Below are 19,341 nucleotides of genomic sequence, written 5' to 3' on the forward strand. Positions count from 1 at the left end.
CACACACACACACACACACACACACACACACACACACACACACACACGCTCAATCAAAAGAAAAACTGAATAAAATGTCCAATATGTGACTTTTCCGTCTGTTCTAAAAGGCCAGTGGAATAAATAGAATTGCTTTTGAGGTCATCAACACGGTTATCGCCGGAGACGCCGTGTCTGCAGATCACAGGATGCGGTATCAAATGTATTTATGACACATGTTTTGGACCTCAGACCTTGGCACGCCTTACTGGAAGAACGACAACACCCTGATTTACCCCTACAGCTAGTGTGTCACCTATAATGACCATCTACACAGGCTGGACTTGACATTCCCAAAAAGCATTCAAGCCCGAGAGAAACTTTGTAAACAGTGGGGCTAGTCTAAGAATGCGGTAACAGTCAAAAGAGTTTAGATCGTCCCTCAGATCATGTTCAGGTCTCCGGCCGTCCTCTGAGGGATCAACATATCTGTGCGCCCAGACAGCTCAGGGTCGCTGCCTGCTCTGCGAGGTCTCCTGTTCACGATGGTCCGCTCTGGAAGTGTGTGTCTGTAGGGGTTTGTATGATGGAGGGTTGTAGAAGTGTCTCCGTCTCATTGCAGTGGATTATCAAACACAGAGTCTGGAAGGACAGAGATCTTCAGCTTCTTTTCTGGCCAACTGTACTCCTTTGGTAACTTTGTCTGTACAAATAGAAAGGACACACACGAGGTAAAACGGGCAGTTGAACAAAACCAGACTGAAAATCAAAGTTACACAAAAGAAAACGGGGTTTAATTTACCTCCTCGCGAGTGTTGAGCTCCTGTAGATCCCCAAGCATCTGCTCCACAAACTCCTCAGTCAACAATATCTACACAAGGAGAGCAGACGGTCAAATACATGCACTAAATAGGAAATCACCACATGGAAATCTTCAGTTTATGTGCGTGTGTGTGTGTACCTGAAGCCAGGGCCCATGGGCTGCATATGGATGCTCTTCAGTAGCAAACGCTCCTTCAACTCCAGTAGACACAAATGTAATGGCTGTGTCTCCATTGATGCTTTTGTATGTGAAGTGTCTCCCGTGGAGCAACCGGCCTCTGTAAAGGATGAAACACACTAGAGTGTGAACTACAAAAGGTGCGTTTTCATTGATTTTAGCCATAACGGAGTACTTTACTTTCCACGGGATAATTACTAGCAAGTTATTATACTTATTGCACCTATAATTAGTTATTATACTTTCTAAAAAAAATGTTTCTGTGATGACTGATGATAGCCAGTTCCCATTTTGACATTTAGAATGGCTTGAGGCAACAGTGTAACAGAGACATCCTAACTTGGGTGCGGTTGGGAGGGTAGCATAGTTCAAAATGCTCACATATTTTCAGTTTGTAGGCAACATTTGATGTAATCACGGCCAGTGTCAGCATCACATAATTGGGCCCTTTACACTGTGCTCTCACACAAAGGTCTCCTCCTTTCCTCAGACAGAGATCACATAAAGCAGGTTATAAATAACCCGACAGTCATTTCTTATGTTTGTCTACAAAACACACTTTCCAAAACATGTCACTTTGTGGATAAAGGTGAAAGGTGAGTAAGCTTAAACACGCATGCTCCTGCATCTTCATTTATTGGTTGTCGCCAAAGCATGTACTGTAATGACTTTTTTGTGTCTGAATTCACGTTTGTGAGCATTTATAGTGCATGTTTTAACCTTTTAAAAAAAAGATTTTCCTTATGTCTGTGAAACTTAAATACAACACGGTGAGGATCCATTCATCGTGTGTTAGCCAACACTGAAAATCACAGTTTTGATTCAGTAAATCGTGACCTTTGTCTGAAGCTACTTCCTGTTTGACACACTTCTCGTTGGGTGGGGGGGTGAGCAGAAAGAGAGCCAGACACTGTACATGAGCTATGTTGACTCCAGCGGCTCAATGATGGCGTCAACATACCGTCATAACCTCTGCTGACTTCTAGAGTTTGTCAAGAGTCAGGAAAGAGAAGTAAAAACAGCAAACCTATAAACATGCCAGACGAACACAGGGGACCAGAGTCCAGATCCTTTCTTTAAGTTACAAGTGTTCGACAATGAACGCATGGTGATCATTGGCTCCACTTCACAGGTTAGATTTATGTGCACTTCTCTGGAAAGCTTTTTATTTTCTCAGCATCAAAGTGAAAGTAGAAGGAGGAAAATCAAGATGACGTCATTTGGCTCTGGTTCTATTAAGACATTCTGCCACACCCATCCAACAAGATGTTAACCGAACCATTTGTTTATCTGTCTGTCTAAGGGGGCATTCCAAAAGGGTAAATAATGTGCGTGGGCGTAAAAAAGAGAGCGGCGCAGTACCGCAGGCAGAGAGGCAACAGTGTGCCCGACTCTTGGTTGAATTTCAGATGGACGCTCTCCAGCTGTCGTGTTCGGACCAACTCGTGAGGAACAATGGCCGCTGAACTCTCACTCTCTAAACTGTCCTTCCGACTCCTGAGAAAACAGACAAAGAAGAGAAAAGAAAAGAGAGGAAGACAAAAAAGGGGAAATATAAGTGAGGCAGTCTTGATTCGGTACAATCGGCTGCGAAAGAATGGCCATCTGTTAAAAACAGCTGCTGTGAAGGAAACGGCGGCTCCTCAGCTTTTGTCTGTTAATGGAAACGTACAGACACAGATTAGACAACTCCTTTTAAGGAGCGGTTACCTGAGTCGGCGGAACACGACGCAACAACTTCCACAGAAAAATAGCAACATATTTGTGACAAACCACCACGTTCTGGCCTTTAGCTAAGTTCAGATGTCAGTTGCGCTGTGAGTCATTGCACATGGCGGATGGAGTTATGCCGCCCTTGTGCTGTGTGTGTGGGAGGAACACTTACTGAGGTCTCTCGTGGCTCTGTCTCTGGCTGCTGATGGGTGGTATTGCTGCCTTGCTGTTAAACTCCAGTCCTTTTCTCAGGGTCTCTCTAATCTGCTCCGTGTCTGTCAACACACAGACAAAGATCAGCGTGGACCGATTCCACCGTGCACCGCTGACAGCATGGAACCAGAACTCCTATGTGCCGATTGGTTAAGCCTTCTTGGATTAATTACATGACGTACTCTTCTCACTCCTTTGGGACGTACCTTTGTCCGAGAGCCTCCGTGGCTGTGAGCCGATACAGATGGAGCGGCTGTCCTCCTCATCCTCTGGCGGTCGACTCAGGTCGTCCCACACACATTTAGCGCTAACCCCGCTCAGGTTAGAGCCCTCTGTCTCAATACCCTGGTCCACTCTCTCCTGCTTAGATGAGCAAGAAATAGATATACGCAATCATCAACACTAGCTCACATGAGGCTGACAAGATGTCGGGGGCCAACAGGGGGCCCTAAATAGGGCCAGAGAGCACATGTCTTTTGCGTGATGCAGGACTTAATAAAGCCTTACTTGTAGGTGTGGATCAATGTCAAAGATGGTCTCCCCTCTCCTCATGTCTGTGATCAGCCAGGAGCCACCAGCTCTGTACACAACACAATCATCAACATGAGTCCAGGGCAGCATTAACCACGATCATTAATCAAGCTTAACTAACAGTTAATAAATGAACAAATAACTCAGAATAAGACCGAAGAATAATAACAAATAATAATAAAGCCCAATATGTACAGCGTCGTTTTAAACACATGGCTTCTTAATTCTCCAGCTGAATCGTGTGCTTATGCAGTCGTACTCACACTCCGACTCCACGCATCAGCTCCAGGATGCCTTGGCCGTTCCACTGTTGGGCTGCCTGGAGCTCCTCAGTGCACACACCCACAATCTATAGGAGGCCGTGCAGAGCATGAACGTGTGTGGTCTACAGTGTGGTTCCTTTCTATTGATGTTTGGTAGCATTATGTAATATTGACTGAATGTCACAAAGAGTTTAGTCAGTGAACATCACATATTTGAACTCACCTGGAGAAAGCTCACTGAGCCAAACGGGGTTTGAACCGGTTGCATCTGTGGGTCCTCTGTCAGCAACATGTGCTGGATACGAGATTCACTGTTGTCTAGTGGACTGTGCCACGATATGTGGTCGCCGCTACAAAACGTGTTTTCTGCAGAAGAGACAAAATAAGGAGAAATTCGTTTCTAAATTCGGGCAAAATGTGCTGTTTTAAGTCATCTAGAACGCACACTTAGTCGGCAGAGTGTGTTTGAGCCTGTACTGTCGGTCACCAGAGGAAAGCAGTCCTACTTTCCTACTTCTCCTGATCCGATGGTACAGACTTGATGAAGGAAAGTTGCAGTAACAGGGAATCATAGGGCACAGATCCGCAAGAGAATGAGAGGGAGTAAGTGAGAGAAAGGGAGAAGAAATGTGGCAAGAAAAAGCATAAAAATGACATTTCCATCTGAGGAAACTGTCGGCTTGGGAGGTAACATGCACCCAGTCCAGATTCACTGCAGGAGAAAAGCGAGGGGGAAGATGGCCAGAATTCATTTAGCTCGGGAGCCCGGCCCACCCACGCGCAAATTGACCCCAGCTGGAGAGCAGAGAAGGGCTGGGTGGTGAGGAGAGGAGAGCCTTCTTCTCTTTCACAGCTTTAAAATGCCCCCTTCCCTCTCAACCACACTCCCATGTGCACATTATAATACACAACTGAAGAACGTAGCAGCATAGTGTTACACCCGTTACAAATAGCATCTACACTCACACACTAAAACAATGTCTTGTTTGCTATTTGTGAAAACAATCTGTTTGAAATGGAGAAGGGAAAGAAAGGGGAAATTAGACTTCCTGTCAATACCCAGAGCTCCAAAAACACAAATAATGTGTCCTAAACCTAAGACGGCTGCCTGCAGCCGACCCCTCTTTTCCTGCATATTTGAATGTATCACAGGAAGTCCAACAACCATGACACAGAACACATTCTCAGCATTCACAAAGACCCGACGAGGAGGCATGCCAACTGCAGCCCAAAGAGTTGGTCCATCAGAATAACACACGCCCAGATGAATCATTTACTAGACTATTAGCAAAGTGGGGACTAAATGAAGAGCACAAACCATTGCTCTCTGTCACACATTTTCCAGGTGAAGGACGAGGAATGTAGGGCTGGAACCAACAATGTTTTTCTGTGGTTCATTTTATTGATTAGTCAATTAATCAGTTCCTAAAATGTCTTAAATAACAGGAAATGACCAGAGCCCAAATGAATGTCTCAAACCTGCTTGTGTAATCTGACTAATAGCTAAAACTTTTAACTAAACTAAGAAAAGCACTTTCTTTTACAAGCCAGCTATTATATTAATACTAGATTTTTGGTGATTTTAATATAATAAATGAAACATTAATAGTTCCACACTTAAGTTTTTCAAATAATTTACAATAGAGTATTAGAATAAATAGCTAACCTCGACTTTGAGGTGTTTTAAAGTTTAGTTTCCTCTTGAAAACATGAAAGAAAGCACAGCTGTACACAGTTACTGGGCTCTTACCTGACTGGAAGACATAGCGAGCCAAGCCTTGCATGAGTTCAGCCGGCCAGGTTGGCGGTGCCGTCTCTCCCGTCTCTCTTTTGAGTCGAAATGTGAGCTCAAAACCAAACCCACTGGGCCCGTCTGCCCCTGTGAATCTAACACACACATTAAGAAACTGGGTGAACAGAACATCAGGAGCTATTATGATTTCTTATATGCGCGTGTGTTGTTAAAAATCACAAAGTGTGAGTGTCTGTGGTCTACTCTTTAAGGGCTCATACTTGGACAGGCTTGATGTGATGTACAGATTTAATATTTTTAAATAAATAAACAAACACAGAACAGGAGAGCTTTTCATCTACCCCATCAAACGTGTTGAAATTACCCCCAGCTCCCCGGTGCAACAAGAAGTCACGTATTTACATTAGCGCAGCATACTTACTCATGGACCCTATTGTCCCCATACAGGTCACTCAGTCCGAAACTGACATAGTGCCAGTGCTCCTGTACGTCCTGAGTAGGACAGCCCGTACTCCTGTACATGCTGATGTAGTCTAACGGGTCAGGTCCCCCTAACCTGAAAACATAAAACCATCAGCCGTGTCAGACATTGTTATTGTTGTCATTGTTTACTTTTACGCACACCCACCACGTAAAGAGAGTTAGCTTAGCTTAACTTGTACGAAAGTAGTGGGCAACATTTAATTTAAAGTAAGATGTTCTAATTAAACTAGTATATTTGGGTACTAAATCCTCAAACTAACCCAAAACAAAGTAAGTTCGCAGTGAACGTTACGCACAGCATGGCTCCTGTAAAGTTACGTAGTTTGCTGAAACGTTAGCTTAGCAGCTAGCTGGGTAATTACTGGCTAAACGTCTAGCCACCACTGCTTAAACGTGTTCAACACACTTAGGGCCTACATGTTTGTCAGACCAGCAACCACAACACGGAGTAACGTTACCTACCAATATTTCACAATGGCTGTGACTTGAAGCGGGTTGGCCTGTTCGGGGTAAAGTCGCCGGCATTCCCCGTAGATAGCCTGCAGTCCGGGTGGAAACAGCGGCACCAGCCCGTGGGTTTGAGCACCACTGGTAGGCCGTACCTCATCCATGCCACGGCCTCGAACAAATATGGTTTTCTATTTTTTTTAAAGTGTGTGTGCTGCTATCTTCTGCTGTTTACCCACAGCTCCACGACTGCCAGACAACCCTAAATCATAAAGGCTTTACTCTGCTAATATTGACCGATTAAAAACAGGTTTAATCCCGACCGTTGTGCTACACCAGCAGGGTCTCAGACTGTTGCTAATCCTGTATAGAAACTACCTCGCCATTGGTTGATGGGTGTGGTGACGTAACTGACTGATGGCTCGTAATGGCCAATGAGGAATGGGATTACAGCAGAGCCGTTGAATCAGAGTCACGCCATTGGACCTTTTTTTTAACAGTAATGGCTGCTGATGGATCTTCTCAATAGTTCACTGAAATTAAGTAAAGTAAAGTTAAGTAATTTATAGCGGAATGGACCGTTCGGGATGGGCTTTTAAAATGTAAAACGTTTTAAGAAAGATATTGTATATTATCAGCACAACTGATTAAACATGAACATGTGCATTAAAGCATGTTAGAGGAAATTCCACCACTAAATGAGTAGATTAAGAGAATTGTACCAGAGGAATGGGACAGGGAATTTGGAAGACTTTGTGATATTAAAAACATGAGGTAAATTTAAAATAGACCAGCAATTTTGAAAGATGAATCATAGTAGATTTACTGGAGAATAATACTAAATACAAAAAGTATTATACTACTGTATTTCACAAATAATCATAAACACGTATTCTGTCATTGTATTATGTCGGGAATGTAGTTTGTAGTTGTTTCACTTTAACATGAAGTTAGAGGGCCATTGTGATTTAAAGTTACTAGCTAAAGAAGGCCTACAGGATGCAGCCTGGCTACATTACAGCGACGTCAGCAGGATGCAGGATTTGTTTTCCTTTTTGGCTAAAACCAAACTGCAGTGTGCACAGCGAGGGTCCTGCTGGATATTGGAGCTGACTTGCCTCAGTTTGTTCCTGCTAAATTAAAGAGCTGCATAGACTGTGCTTGTACTGAGTCTCTTCCTCACTCCAATGATGACCAGTTAACTTCAGAAACGGCCAACTCTGCCCAGTCAAAATTGGATTCATTCATTGACAACCAATTAGCAAAAATCTCTCTCCGTTTGTACCGATTTCTACCAATATCTACGCATGCAAATTGCCGACCAAGTACATCCTTGAACTATCTGAAGTCTACGCGAATCACATAAATATCAAGCATTTTGAACTTCTGTTGACTCAACTTTGTCTTTATATGGCTCTGGATTTTAGCTGTGGATGGATTTGTTGATAATTGTGATTGGCTGATACACTGTCAAACAAACAGTGGGCAGATGTGATTTTAGGGTTGGGGCTTCACAGTTTTGTACGGGCCAACTAACTAATGTTTGAGTAAGTATTGATATTGTTTATTTGAGTAAATGTAGCAATATGAAAATGTAAAAACACACCAACTTTAGGAAACCAGGGTGGTAAAGAATTCAACCACTACTGGACCTTCTTCTGTTATGTTGTTCAATCCATGTGGAAGATATACGTGTACAATTACAGAGAGAATCAGGAGGGTCATATGCACAGAGCATGGCATATCCTAAAATAACTGTTAAACCGGAAGGACTACTGGTGTACTACAACTATATATATATGACTGAGTTCTTAAACGTTGCAGTATTTCAAATTCAAACAAAAAGAGAGTCAATAAATCGGACAGAAATCATTATCTTTGATTAAGTTTATTAAGAATATACAATATGCATTTTAAACTCTGATCAGTAATTTCCAAAGTTGTATTTTATTCACAGAAAAATACATAAACACACACATACAAAAGTAATAGGTAAGCCTATGACATGCTGGAATGAATGTAAACCACGTATTAGTACTTTGTGATTCGGTCGGGATTTTCCGCTTTCTTGTGCTGTGCCTTAAGGTTGACAAATTAGTACCATACCAAAAGAACTGAGCCCATAGATGACACCTGAAGATGCCACCATCTATGGAATTCAGTTCTCATAGTACAACACTTATCAATATTTGGTCCTCAGGAGTCTCGAGTGATTGTTTGACACGACTCATGCTTCATTAATAATGCTCTTTTCAACTCTGCCCATGTCTTAATGAAATTTAAAAAAACTAAATAAAGCAATTCATAATCAATAAAAAAAGCTTACAAACCTTCTGGAATTAACAAGTGTGTTTAAGATACAGAAGTTACAAGATGTTGAGCTGCACGTTGAGGTTGAGTCATCCACGACCTTCCCTATTTCACAAGAACTGTAGGGTGACCATGAGACGATAACATCTACTTCATTCATTGGAAGATTGAGCAAGAGGCCATTTCAGTTGCAACTGAAGTTCATCTTAAACAGTTATTAATCATAGTTGGCATTTGCATTATAGAGGATATCGCAACATGTAATTTAAACACACTTTTTCATAAATAGGAAACAGATTGAGAGGCATTTCACGTGAGTGCAATGAAACCCCAAAGTGGAAAACAAACCTCCAAAAGGCCGCTATGATTGAATGGATCCAATGCTGTGGTTACAGAGCATGTGAGAAGTTTCGGGGTCATCTGAGGAAATCCAACCATCTTACCCTAGGTATTCCTGTAAATGCTTCTCAACCACTGAAATGAAAGTGTGTCCACTCGGCTGATGCAAGCACTGAATCAAATCATGGCGATAGTGCTCTGATCAAGGCATGAAATGACTCATCATTTATGGCACACACACTCCCAGGAAAAGAACTTTGGGACAATGTGACTACTGACAAACTGTTGGTCGATGTATCTTTCAACCCTCCAAAGTAAGTTTGATATTAACTGACTTGTTTTACAGGATCTCTTCCTTCATCTATAAAAAAAAAAAAAAAAAAAAAAAAAACACACCTCACTGAAGGCCAGGAGTCAATATTAACAGTGACAGTATCGCAAGATAATTCCTCAATGTTATCTCAGTCACTGGAGTTTGTTCAGTGGGTGTACATTCTTTTAGGAGACATGCAATACAGTACAATGAACTTTTTGAGGAAGGCCACACCTGAACACGTCCAGGAAACTCCTATCTTTCCGGCAGTTGGACTGGGAAACAACCCGTTCTACAGCCTATTACCAGAAAATAATTCCCCTATGAGGGCATGAATTCACTCTTAAAGCCTGCACTAGTTTAAACAGCTCCCACATTAACATAGTATGAGAACATTGACACCTTTCATCTGCCTGGAGGAAGAAAATGGGGAAGTTGTTTCAAATTCAAAAACATCATAACTTAAACATGTTGAAAGTTTGTAGCTCGTGGTTTTGAATACGCATTTCTGACCATTTTAGCCAAAATAATTTTCTTTTAAATTGACAATTTAATTAGTGTAAGAAAGTTCTCTTCCTAAATACTACTTACCCCAGTCATTCACTGAAACGTTTCTCTCCAGATCTTGGATACATCAGAAATACTTCTCCCAGGACAGTGCTCTTGCAGGGACGAGCATTAAACACTCTTCAGCAGTCCCATCTCAACAACACGATGTTATAACAGCAGCTAGTCTCTCAGCCCTCCCTCCCCAGTTCACCTGCGTGTTCTGCTCACTCTCCCACGTCCTCCAAGCCCGAGGAAGGATACGACATACTGCCTGACATTCAGAGCGAAGCACCTTAAATACCCCCCCACCTTTCACATCACCCATCAGTCGCCCTCCCTCCTCGCTATCTGTTTTTCATACGCTCCCTCCGTTCGGTAAGCCTGACAGTCACTTCCCAGTAAGAAGGAAACAGTGGGAGTGGTGAACAGCACGCCCCCTCACAGTGAATCAACACATAATAGTTTCTGAAGAAAACCATCTGACTGGCCCTGCCCCCTGTTCCCATAAAGTAAACAGGGTAAAGGCTGTGTCTACTCGAGGAACCAGGAATTCCCCCACAGGCCATGAACAGCTGTCGAGATGAGAGACGATGACGAGGCAGACACACTGGAAGTTTGCTGGCCTGGCATATGCAAACAGAAACCGTGTTTGGTGTTTGTGTGTGCGTAATAGAGAAATAGTCTTAACAATACAATATATTTACATATGTATGTGGAAATTCTATCCACACACAGTGGGTGTTGAAATACAGCCATGTTTGACATGGTGACATTATGTTTCCTAGAAAAGTGTTTTTTTATCTTCGAATAACTATTATTTGTCAGGAGGGCAGTGTGTGGTACCTGCGTCATGGACATGATTATGATGAGATTGATTCATGTGAATATTTGTGTAGCTGGAGTCATTTATTCAGGTGAGGTCTGATAGGGGTGTATACAAAAGCACAGCCTTCCTAAAATAACTTTGTTTGCTCTCTGGTCTTGGTCAAACATGATGCGATACTGATGGTGTTCAATCAGCCGGACATGACAGGACTGGGTCAGCTGGGTAAAACCACAGTTGTTGAACACGCCAGCTGACAGTAATACAACAGTTTCGTTGGTCACTGACCCTGTGACAACCCTCTGAAGTCCTCGTCATCAACACGAGAAACTAGTCTGAATTTCATGCACACTTCCTCAGGAAAAAAAGCCCTGTCAGAATAATTAAATTGATTTCCTTGATCTGGACAAAGAGGGGATTCCACACGGAGTTGGAAAAATTACCGCATAGTTCCCTTCCTCTACTTGGATGCGTTTTTGCACATATTTCCTGTCAGTACTCGTGCCAATGTGTCGTGACCTTTTGTTTTGCAATGGAGCACACCCAGATTACGTAGTGACATTAACTGATGCTTAAAAACCCCCACAGAATCAAGAGGAGCCACTACTTAAATAAGAGGTACAGAGACCCCATAGAGTCCCACCAATGATGTGCAGTGACTTTAGAATCCACTTTCAAACTACATCCTTGGGCTGGTAGGATAAGTTGCAATTGACATTTTGTGCCGGACTTCAGAAACAAGCCTGGCTTTCATGCTGCTGTTTGAACACTGGGGAAATCACTTGCAAAGGTCACTGAGCCCATTTCCTTTCTTTTCTCCCCATGCATCTAAAGACCACTAACAGCCCCTTTTAACTGCACTTCACTTACTGGCAGACATATTCAAATTTCTATATAGGAAGTGAGAGAAGGTATAGGTAACAAAAGACCAAATCGGAGATGAGACAGCATATTTTATTACAGCTCTTCCTTATTTTACCACAGTTGCTCTTACATACAACTTGCAAGCACATAGAAAAAAATCCCGATATTTTTATTGTGTTTAACTGTGCAGAGCGCAAGTTATTACATGAACGAAGCTGCGTATCAAACCCAGCTGCTTCACTTCTTTGCCATTCTAAAACGAAGGACGACTACGTGTCTCTGAAGTCCTTCTTCACCGTCCCAAAGGTGATCCAAAGAGAAAACACCCCTCTGCTCCACAAACGTCTCAAACAGGTGCAGTCCACCACCGACACCGAAGTAGTGGGATTTGGTGGCGAGGTAGACGAGCCCATCTGGGGCAAGCAGTCTGTGGAGGGTCTCGTGTAGCGCTAGGTAGTATGCCGTGTTGTAGATAGTCTCTGAAGTGAATATAATGTCATATTTGGGTTGTGGGTCCTCCTTCTTAACCAAAGCAAGAAACGTGCTCCAGTCACCGGAGAAGAACCGACACTTAGCTAGTGAATGGTGCTGGGATAGGTCTGCGGCTCTTTTCTTAGGTGGTGGGCTGCCGTCTTTTACCTCTCGTTTCCCCTTCTTTTTACAACCGTCTTCCTCCTGTACTTTCCCCGTGCCCCGCCCTTCTTTGTCATCTTCACTGTCTACTTCATCCTCCTCCTCCTCTTGGCAGTTTAGTATTACATTTGGCACTGTGAGCTGCTCAATAACTGTACTGTTATAATCTTGGAAGTGGATCTGCCTGGCTCCTCTATGCAGAGCCAATATCCCCAACAGGCCGGCACCGCAGCCCAAATCCAAAACAGCCTTCCCCCCGAAGGTCTCTCCGTCTTTCTCCAGCAGCTCCAGAAGGTCGTAAGTGCACTCCCACACCTTCAGCCCGCCCTCGTACACGCCGGAGATGAGGTCGGACTTCTGCTCCACGGTGCGAGAGAGAATCTCCTCCTCGTCCTCTCGCTCCGAGGCCGTCTTTTCAAAAATGGTCTCATTGAGGAAGTGAAGAAGGGGGAGAGTTCCTATGGTAACCGTTTCAGCGACAGCATCCCTGAGGAGCTGTGGGTCAGAGAGTGGAAGGTGCTCTTTGGCCTCTTTTACTAGCTCTGCTGGTTTGGCATCATCCTCCATCTGGAAGATATAAAGCAGTGTGCATGGTTAAAGACCAACTGTATTCCCTCAGCTACATATGCGCCTAATGGCTCTGTGAAAATACAGGATTATGGGGCTTTTGGGTCTTCATACGAATTTCATAGGAATTGTGGAGGTCATGAATATGATGCTAAGTCTGGATGTGAAAACACCACGAACATGTAAGAACTTGGATTTAAACAAATCTACGACAGTGCAGTGTTGATTGGATGTTAATCGGTTTATAATGATGCTACAGTATATCTACCTATTGAGTCTATAAAATATGTGCTCTACTAATAAAGACTAGTTGCCCGGTTGATGAACTTACATGAGACTGTTACAAATACGCCACGTCATCCACCGTGTGACTGCAACACTGTTTGCAAAGATCATGTGTGAATTGGTCGGTCAAACTGTCCATTTTGTCACAACCACCAGAGCACAACAGTGTAGATAAAATGCCTGGAGATCTTTGGTGTCAGAGTAACAACTCATACAGTCGTCTATCAGTATGAATGTAGGATTTCCGCTGTGACTGTTTATCGACGGTGCAGATGTCAAGGCTTATAGGCAAGGGGTTTGCCACCTACACTCTCTTGCAGATGCACACCTAACTTTCATTTCAATTTGTATTGTTAATTGTGATGGAATGATACAGAGGAAGTGACTCAATTAAATATTCTGCACATATCTATACAGTGTGAGTGTGTTAATGAGGGGGTGTGTCCCTGCCGTTTTCTATCTAAACTCAATACTGCAAAATCATAAAATGTGTCATTATTATACATAATTAGCACATTAATTCATTTAAATGGAGAAAATGATTAGTTTAAGGATTATTTTTCTTCCTTGTGGAACAATCCGTCGACAGAGAAATATTTTGAAACTGTCAACATTAGAAATCTACAGAGTTGGTTTCCAGCCTAAACATATTTTTAAAGTGAATTTCACGATCCTTTTTTGTAAACAACTTCCCGTTATTTGGAACAGGTAGCCTACTTTCGGACTACGGGAATAAAATGCTCTCTTCCTGGACCTGTGTAGTTGGTAGAGCCGGTTAGCATCATAGCTAGGCTAACGTTAAGCACAGACTGGTTTAGCTACGACCTAGAAGGGCATAGCCAATCAGACGCGGAGAAGGGGCGGGTTGTAGGAGCACACAGTAGTCTATACAGCCAATCATAATGCGTGACGTCATATGTGAAGGCGGGACATAAGACAATCTGGCAGACCGAGCACATCCGATACCTACACCAGTGTTATTTGGAGACAAGCCCATGATTGGCCAAACAAAAAATGATTGACAGAGGCACAGAGAGTCAAAGTACAGGCCAATATTTTCTTTCCCAAATATGTTTTCTGTCATTTTTGGTAGTTCTTACAACGCTTATAAAGTTTTAAGAGTTAATTTTCATGTTTAATCTAAGGTAGCAGCTCGGTGACTCACGCCATGTGGCCGTGCTCAACTCGTGATTGACTCGGGTGGGTGTGTGTGTGGGACCTCGAAACAGCGGCTCAAGACACCGCCACTGGTAGAGTGTGGAAGGAAGTGGAGACGAGTAGTCTGTCCATCTATAAAGTAGTCTTGGGACACAGCTATATGGTCCATTTTCCCGTCATCCAGCCCTCATAAAAGTATACACATTATCTTTATTTTAATAACGACCATATCCATGCCAACAAGTAGTCATAATTCCTGCCTGACAGCTTTGAGCAACTTAACCTAGACCACATGTATTAGTGAGCTAACGTTACTCACATATTTAGCGGTATTATCTTTCTTTCCATTTGGCAGTTCATTTCCATCCACGTCGTCCGGGCTTGTTGATTGTGCCGGGACGTCGAAGTTAAAACAAAATGACATGATGACTGACAACCCAGCACACCGTTAGCTTGAGGTTGGAAGGTTTGTGTCCCCGCTTACTGTGGGTTCCACATGGCGAGCGAGTGGGTCGAGTGTAGCTCTAGCTCTACATGTGAGAACTACAAGTCCCAGCATTCTGAGAATTATAGTAAACGACACGCAGCGTGTCACCTTTCTAATAATTTAAAGTGACCGTTTCAGAAGCATACAACATAGGACATTCAGGTATATACAGGTACTATTATGTCGTATCTATCTGTCTGAAATGTCGTAATGTATTCCTGACTCAGACTACCATGATGCCTTTCGCCGCTATTCTGGCGCACGCGCACTAGCTCCGGATCAGGATCCAGATTTGTCACAGAAGGTCCCTGATTCTGCTCTTCTTCGCTGACGTTTCGCGATAAACTCGTTTTTGCTTCCTTTTGAAAATGTCGACGGGAGGGGTGGTTTCGGCAGCTTTCTTGCCTTTATAGAAAAGTGAGTATTCCCTTCAAATAAATCTGTAATATTATTGAACATAAGAACGCAGCACACAGTGTTTGCACAGGAAAACACTGGACCACGGGACAAACAAAAGGGAGTTTGAAGCGTTAGGATGCTATAAGACTGTTCACAGCCAATGTGCATTATGGACAGATTATATGTTAACGCTTTCATGAGGCGATAGTTTACCTAATTGCCTTGCAATGGTCTTTAAATAGGCTAGCATTGCCTGATGCTGTGAAGCTGAATGTTGCTGCTGCTGACAAGTGTCAACTCTACTTCAGGCCACTCAGGTGGCTGCAAAAACCTCCGCTCAGACTGCACCCTGTCTGGAATGCTGCAAAGCAACTAACGAGAGGCTTTGGGCATATCTAACAGCCAGCCCTTTATTCATACATGTTCGTTTGTTACCTCCATATTTCTATTTGATTCACAAGCGAATGCTCTGGCTTGTTCATCTCGCTACACCGTTACATAGATCTACCTGATGAGGTTTAAGTGTAAATTGGCACAGACGGATACGGTGAGTTATAAAAACAACTCAGCTCCCAAAACATCCAAGTTTACCGGCTTCCAAATTCAGCGTTTGGTAAGTTTGACTTGATACACTCGATAAGAGGTGACAGGCTTTTGGCAACTACTGTTAATCAATTAATAATTCTAATCATGTTTCAAGTTTAAATGCAAACTATTGTCCGTTTACAGCTTCTTATCTGTAAAGTTTTGGGGTTGTTTGTGAAACTAAAAAAGCACATTGGGTTGTAGGAAATGGACATTTGTCACTATTTTTCTGTTTTAATAGACCAAACAATTAATTGATTAATCGAAATCAAGATCTTTAGAAGCATATGTAATGATAATTGCAGCCCTACAATGGACAACATTTCTTACTATGTCCTTTTTGTTTTATATGGATTTATTATACATGCGGTTTGCTGTATTCTTTTGTACCTTTTTCATTATATTGTTTCTTTATTGTTCCTCAAAGGTCCGTGCATATCACAGATGCAGAATGCGGTGGTGTCCCAGCTCAAGCCTCCACCTGCTGCGTTGTGTGCGGTTCAGGTCCTGTACCAGGAGAGGAAGGACCACACTGCCTTTGTCGATTAGGACAATATGGGCATACATGAGACTGCTGGTGCAGTCACTGTACTTCAGCTCCCTCACAGACTCCGATGTGGTTTTCGACTCAGTCTTTGAACCGGTGTTTTGGACTGTGGACTATGTCACACGCTGGTTCGGCGCGGTGAGTGTGTGTGTGTGTGTGTTGAGGCTTTGATTAGTTCCAGGAGTTTCCAAGTTCTTCTCTGAAGAAGGCTCTCTGTGTTTGTCCTGCAGGTGTTTGTTTGTCTGGTGGTGATACTGACGAGCTCCATTTTGGCAATAGCGTATCTGATCCTACTGCCTACGGTCTTCAGCACATACTCTCTTCCGTGGATCGCTTGGCACGTTTGTTATGGACACTGGAACCTCGTCATGATTGTTTTCCACTACTACAAGGCCACCAAGACTTCCCCAGGGTACCCCCCTACAGTAAGACAGAGCCACCAAAAAGCTTACTAGTCTGGTTTTGATTTGAATTTACATTTATTAATGCAATGAAAATGCCCTCTTTCAATCAGGAAAAAAACGACAGTCCGTTTGTGGCGGTCTGCAAAAAATGCATCATTCCCAAACCTGCAAGAACACACCACTGTGGTATCTGTAACAGGTGAGTCGGTGTCGTTTTTCTTCTCTTCTGGTGTTTCCTTAAGTGATGAGTGGTTTGTCAATCTGATGTGAACACGCAAGGAAAACCCTCACAAAATTGTTTCAAGTACCAGACTGAATATTAATTTTTGTCTTTGCAGGTGCATTCTGAAAATGGACCATCATTGTCGTATCCTTTGTGCTAACATTATTTCATTTTTTTTATGTGACTGAGAAAAGATGGTTGTTTCCTTAATGTCAGCATCTCAGCCTGGCTGAATAACTGCGTGGGGCATTTAAACCACCGTTATTTCTTCTCCTTCTGCGTCGCACTGTCCATAGGCTGTGTCTACTGTAGCGTCAGTGGCAGAAACCTGTTCCTAGATGCATACAATGCCATTGAGGTGAGAAGCTCAGACTCACACCACACTGTTTGACCGCCGTTGCCTTTGGCACTGTTTGGAGTTTTGTCCTTGTAAGACTTTTTGGGTATTATTATATACACTTTTCCTCCATGTCTGGTGTCTTTCTCTGCTGGGTTTTACTGATGCTTACTCACACTGCCTTGTTTCTGTCTTTAACACTCGGGTTTGTGTACGCGGGCTGTTCCATTAGCGCTTCAAACATCTGGATGTGGAAAAGTCAGGGGTACCAGTAACTGGGATGGGTGTTCTCATAGGGCTTCTCCCCCCTGGCCAGGTACAGTCTCAAAAGTACACACACAATAATATAAGCGTATGTGTTATCTGTTAGTTATGTAATATATGTTGTTGTTTTTTTTTGTTTTTTTGTCAAGACCAACTATCAGACACCTGCACCTCCGTACACCTTTAAGGACAAGATGGTCCATAAGAGCATCATCTACATGTGGGTGCTGACCAGGTAAAATATACAAGTCCATATTACAAACTAATTCAAAACAGGCTTTGTGTTTGTAGTGTGCTCACACTGGTATACACAAGTATACTCAAACAAAGTATGCCTGCTAAGTCGCAAAAATGTTTGAGCATGCTGTTGATTGACACTGTTGCTCCACAATGAAATGCACAAAGGAAATGCAGGAGCCGCTCATAGCTGCAAAAACAGTGTAACATTGTGGATGGTGGTGAAGCAGCTCCAGCTTGAGCTCAGTAAACAAACAAGCGTATGAAATATTCGGAAAACCATCATTACGTCTTTCATTACTTCCTTTTTAGTACAATGCATCTTCAAACATTGTGTACTATAGATTCCATACTGTCAGTATGTAGTAGAGAATTGTAACGTGGTGGTTGTCTCATTCAAATACAATGTGTTTTGTTCCATTAGCACTGTGGCAGTGGCCCTGGGATCTCTGACCCTATGGCATGCAGTCCTCATATCCAGAGGAGAGACCAGCATCGAAAAACACGTCAACAGCAAAGAGACGAAGCGAATGGCAAAACGAGGACGGGTGAGCATGTTGAATATTTCAAATGTAAACACATTTCAGGTTGTGTGAGCTACAAACCTTCAATTACAAGAAATTAGAGGGTTAAATGGCAATGACAGTACTATGTTTTTAAATGCTCGGATTCTTTTTCTTTAACTGCTCAGGTTTACAGAAACCCTTTTAACTATGGCAGGCTGAATAACTGGAAGATCTTCTTGGGCGTGGAGAAGACAAGGTGTGTCTCTTTGATGTTAAATGATTTGTATCTATGACCAGTGCTGCCTTGTATTTCCTGTAACCTGTTCTGCTTGATTTCTTTTTTTGTTTTTGTCTCTAGTCACTGGCTGACACGTGTTCTCCTTCCCTCTGGACACCCCCCACCTGGAGATGGTTTAAAATGGGACGCCTTCCCAGTTAAAAAGGACTTAATACCTGTATGACGGACTCGACTCGGGCATACTTGTAGCCTAATATCAGCAGTCTTTGCTGTGTCCAACTCACTCTGGTCATTTGATCTGGTTGGCTGTCAGGATGTCTGCATGGTGGCTCCATACAGCTGAAGAAATAGGGACATATCAGCCTCCAACACCTCAAAAACTTGCAGTGATACTGCTCATGGTTCGGTCTGTATTTTTCACCACCGAAAAGGCAATGTGTCACGGATGGTTTGTTCTTTACTTACTCTTACAAACGGGTCTTACTTGACTCTGACCATTGTAAAACTGCAGTACCATGATAATGTGTTATTTATCTGTATTTTTTTACCTGTTAAGTTAATAAATCTTTATAAATTGCTTAACATTAATATTCAGTTATTACTAAAGATGTGCATTCACCGTTTTTACACATACACAGATTGCATTATTGTGCATCAAACTCTAAATATTCACTGGCAGTTTTAGGTAGGCACCTGTGCCTGAATAACTGTCAATCATGGTATTCAGTTCCCTTGTCCAGGATCACTTCACAATACTGAGCAGAGAAAATCCAGCTCCAGTGTTATGTCCTAGTGTTGCTTACGCAGACAGACACAGAGACATGCTGCTAGTAGGGGAGGATTAATTGAGATGCAGATTCATATGAATATATTCCATCAGAAACGAGCAGC

At 42.8% G+C, this 19,341-nt stretch overlaps 3 protein-coding genes across 6 annotated transcripts; 1 reads left to right on the forward strand and 2 right to left on the reverse strand.

The window, feature by feature from the left end:
* Positions 1 to 6: 6 nt before the first annotated feature.
* On the reverse strand, positions 7 to 6,894 carry sufu (suppressor of fused homolog (Drosophila)). The gene is made up of 12 exons (XM_031877786.1): positions 6,398 to 6,894; positions 5,874 to 6,008; positions 5,450 to 5,586; positions 3,923 to 4,065; positions 3,700 to 3,785; positions 3,413 to 3,485; positions 3,112 to 3,268; positions 2,865 to 2,967; positions 2,342 to 2,476; positions 941 to 1,079; positions 782 to 850; positions 7 to 682 (listed from the first exon to the last, which is right to left on the reverse strand). The coding sequence occupies exons 1-12, from the start codon at positions 6,544 to 6,546 to the stop codon at positions 593 to 595; spliced, it is 1,416 nt and encodes a 471-aa protein (XP_031733646.1). The 5' UTR covers positions 6,547 to 6,894; the 3' UTR covers positions 7 to 592.
* A 4,760-nt stretch (positions 6,895 to 11,654) lies between these two features.
* Positions 11,655 to 14,923, reverse strand: mettl18 (methyltransferase 18, RPL3 N3-histidine). The gene is made up of 2 exons (XM_031841906.1): positions 14,543 to 14,923; positions 11,655 to 12,780 (listed from the first exon to the last, which is right to left on the reverse strand). Exons 1-2 carry the CDS (start codon positions 14,645 to 14,647, stop codon positions 11,818 to 11,820), a joined length of 1,068 nt encoding a protein of 355 aa, XP_031697766.1. The 5' UTR covers positions 14,648 to 14,923; the 3' UTR covers positions 11,655 to 11,817.
* On the forward strand, positions 14,804 to 19,032 carry zdhhc16a (zDHHC palmitoyltransferase 16a). Of its 4 annotated transcripts, none has more exons than XM_031841897.1 (11): positions 14,804 to 15,127; positions 16,122 to 16,379; positions 16,472 to 16,666; positions 16,756 to 16,844; positions 16,984 to 17,012; positions 17,093 to 17,226; positions 17,438 to 17,521; positions 17,619 to 17,704; positions 18,131 to 18,254; positions 18,398 to 18,468; positions 18,571 to 19,032. In XM_031841897.1, the coding sequence occupies exons 2-11, from the start codon at positions 16,146 to 16,148 to the stop codon at positions 18,671 to 18,673; spliced, it is 1,149 nt and encodes a 382-aa protein (XP_031697757.1). In that variant the 5' UTR covers positions 14,804 to 15,127; positions 16,122 to 16,145; the 3' UTR covers positions 18,674 to 19,032. The 4 variants fall into 4 exon arrangements, with proteins under 4 accessions (XP_031697757.1, XP_031697741.1, XP_031697734.1 ...); XM_031841881.1 differs by lacking the exon at positions 14,804 to 15,127 and adding an exon at positions 15,135 to 15,722; XM_031841874.1 differs by lacking the exon at positions 14,804 to 15,127 and having other exon boundaries at positions 15,634 to 16,379.
* The last annotated feature ends 309 nt before the right edge of the window (positions 19,033 to 19,341 follow it).

Source organism: Anarrhichthys ocellatus, unplaced genomic scaffold, assembly GCF_004355925.1.
Source record: "Anarrhichthys ocellatus isolate YVR2014 unplaced genomic scaffold, GSC_Weel_1.0 scaffold3, whole genome shotgun sequence".
Lineage (NCBI taxonomy): Eukaryota > Metazoa > Chordata > Actinopteri > Perciformes > Anarhichadidae > Anarrhichthys > Anarrhichthys ocellatus.

Excerpts from the sequence above, each read along its gene's own strand:
- sufu (XM_031877786.1), bottom strand. The coding sequence starts at position 6,546 with ATGGATGAGGTACGGCCTACCAGTGGTGCTCAAACCCACGGGCTGGTG. Across the intron at positions 4,066-5,449 it reads TCGCTATGTCTTCCAGTCAG|AAAACACGTTTTGTAGCGGC; the intron begins GTAAGAGCCCAG and ends TCTCTTCTGCAG. Across the intron at positions 1,080-2,341 it reads CTGTTGCCTCTCTGCCTGCG|AGGCCGGTTGCTCCACGGGA; the intron begins GTACTGCGCCGC and ends CATCCTTTACAG.
- zdhhc16a (XM_031841874.1), top strand. The coding sequence starts at position 15,987 with ATGATAATTGCAGCCCTACAATGGACAACATTTCTTACTATGTCCTTT. Across the intron at positions 17,013-17,092 it reads GAAAATGGACCATCATTGTC|CCTGGCTGAATAACTGCGTG; the intron begins GTATCCTTTGTG and ends TCAGCATCTCAG. Across the intron at positions 17,522-17,618 it reads GGCTTCTCCCCCCTGGCCAG|ACCAACTATCAGACACCTGC; the intron begins GTACAGTCTCAA and ends TTTTTTGTCAAG.
- mettl18 (XM_031841906.1), bottom strand. The coding sequence starts at position 14,647 with ATGTCATTTTGTTTTAACTTCGACGTCCCGGCACAATCAACAAGCCCG. Across the intron at positions 12,781-14,542 it reads AAGATAATACCGCTAAATAT|ATGGAGGATGATGCCAAACC; the intron begins GTGAGTAACGTT and ends TATATCTTCCAG.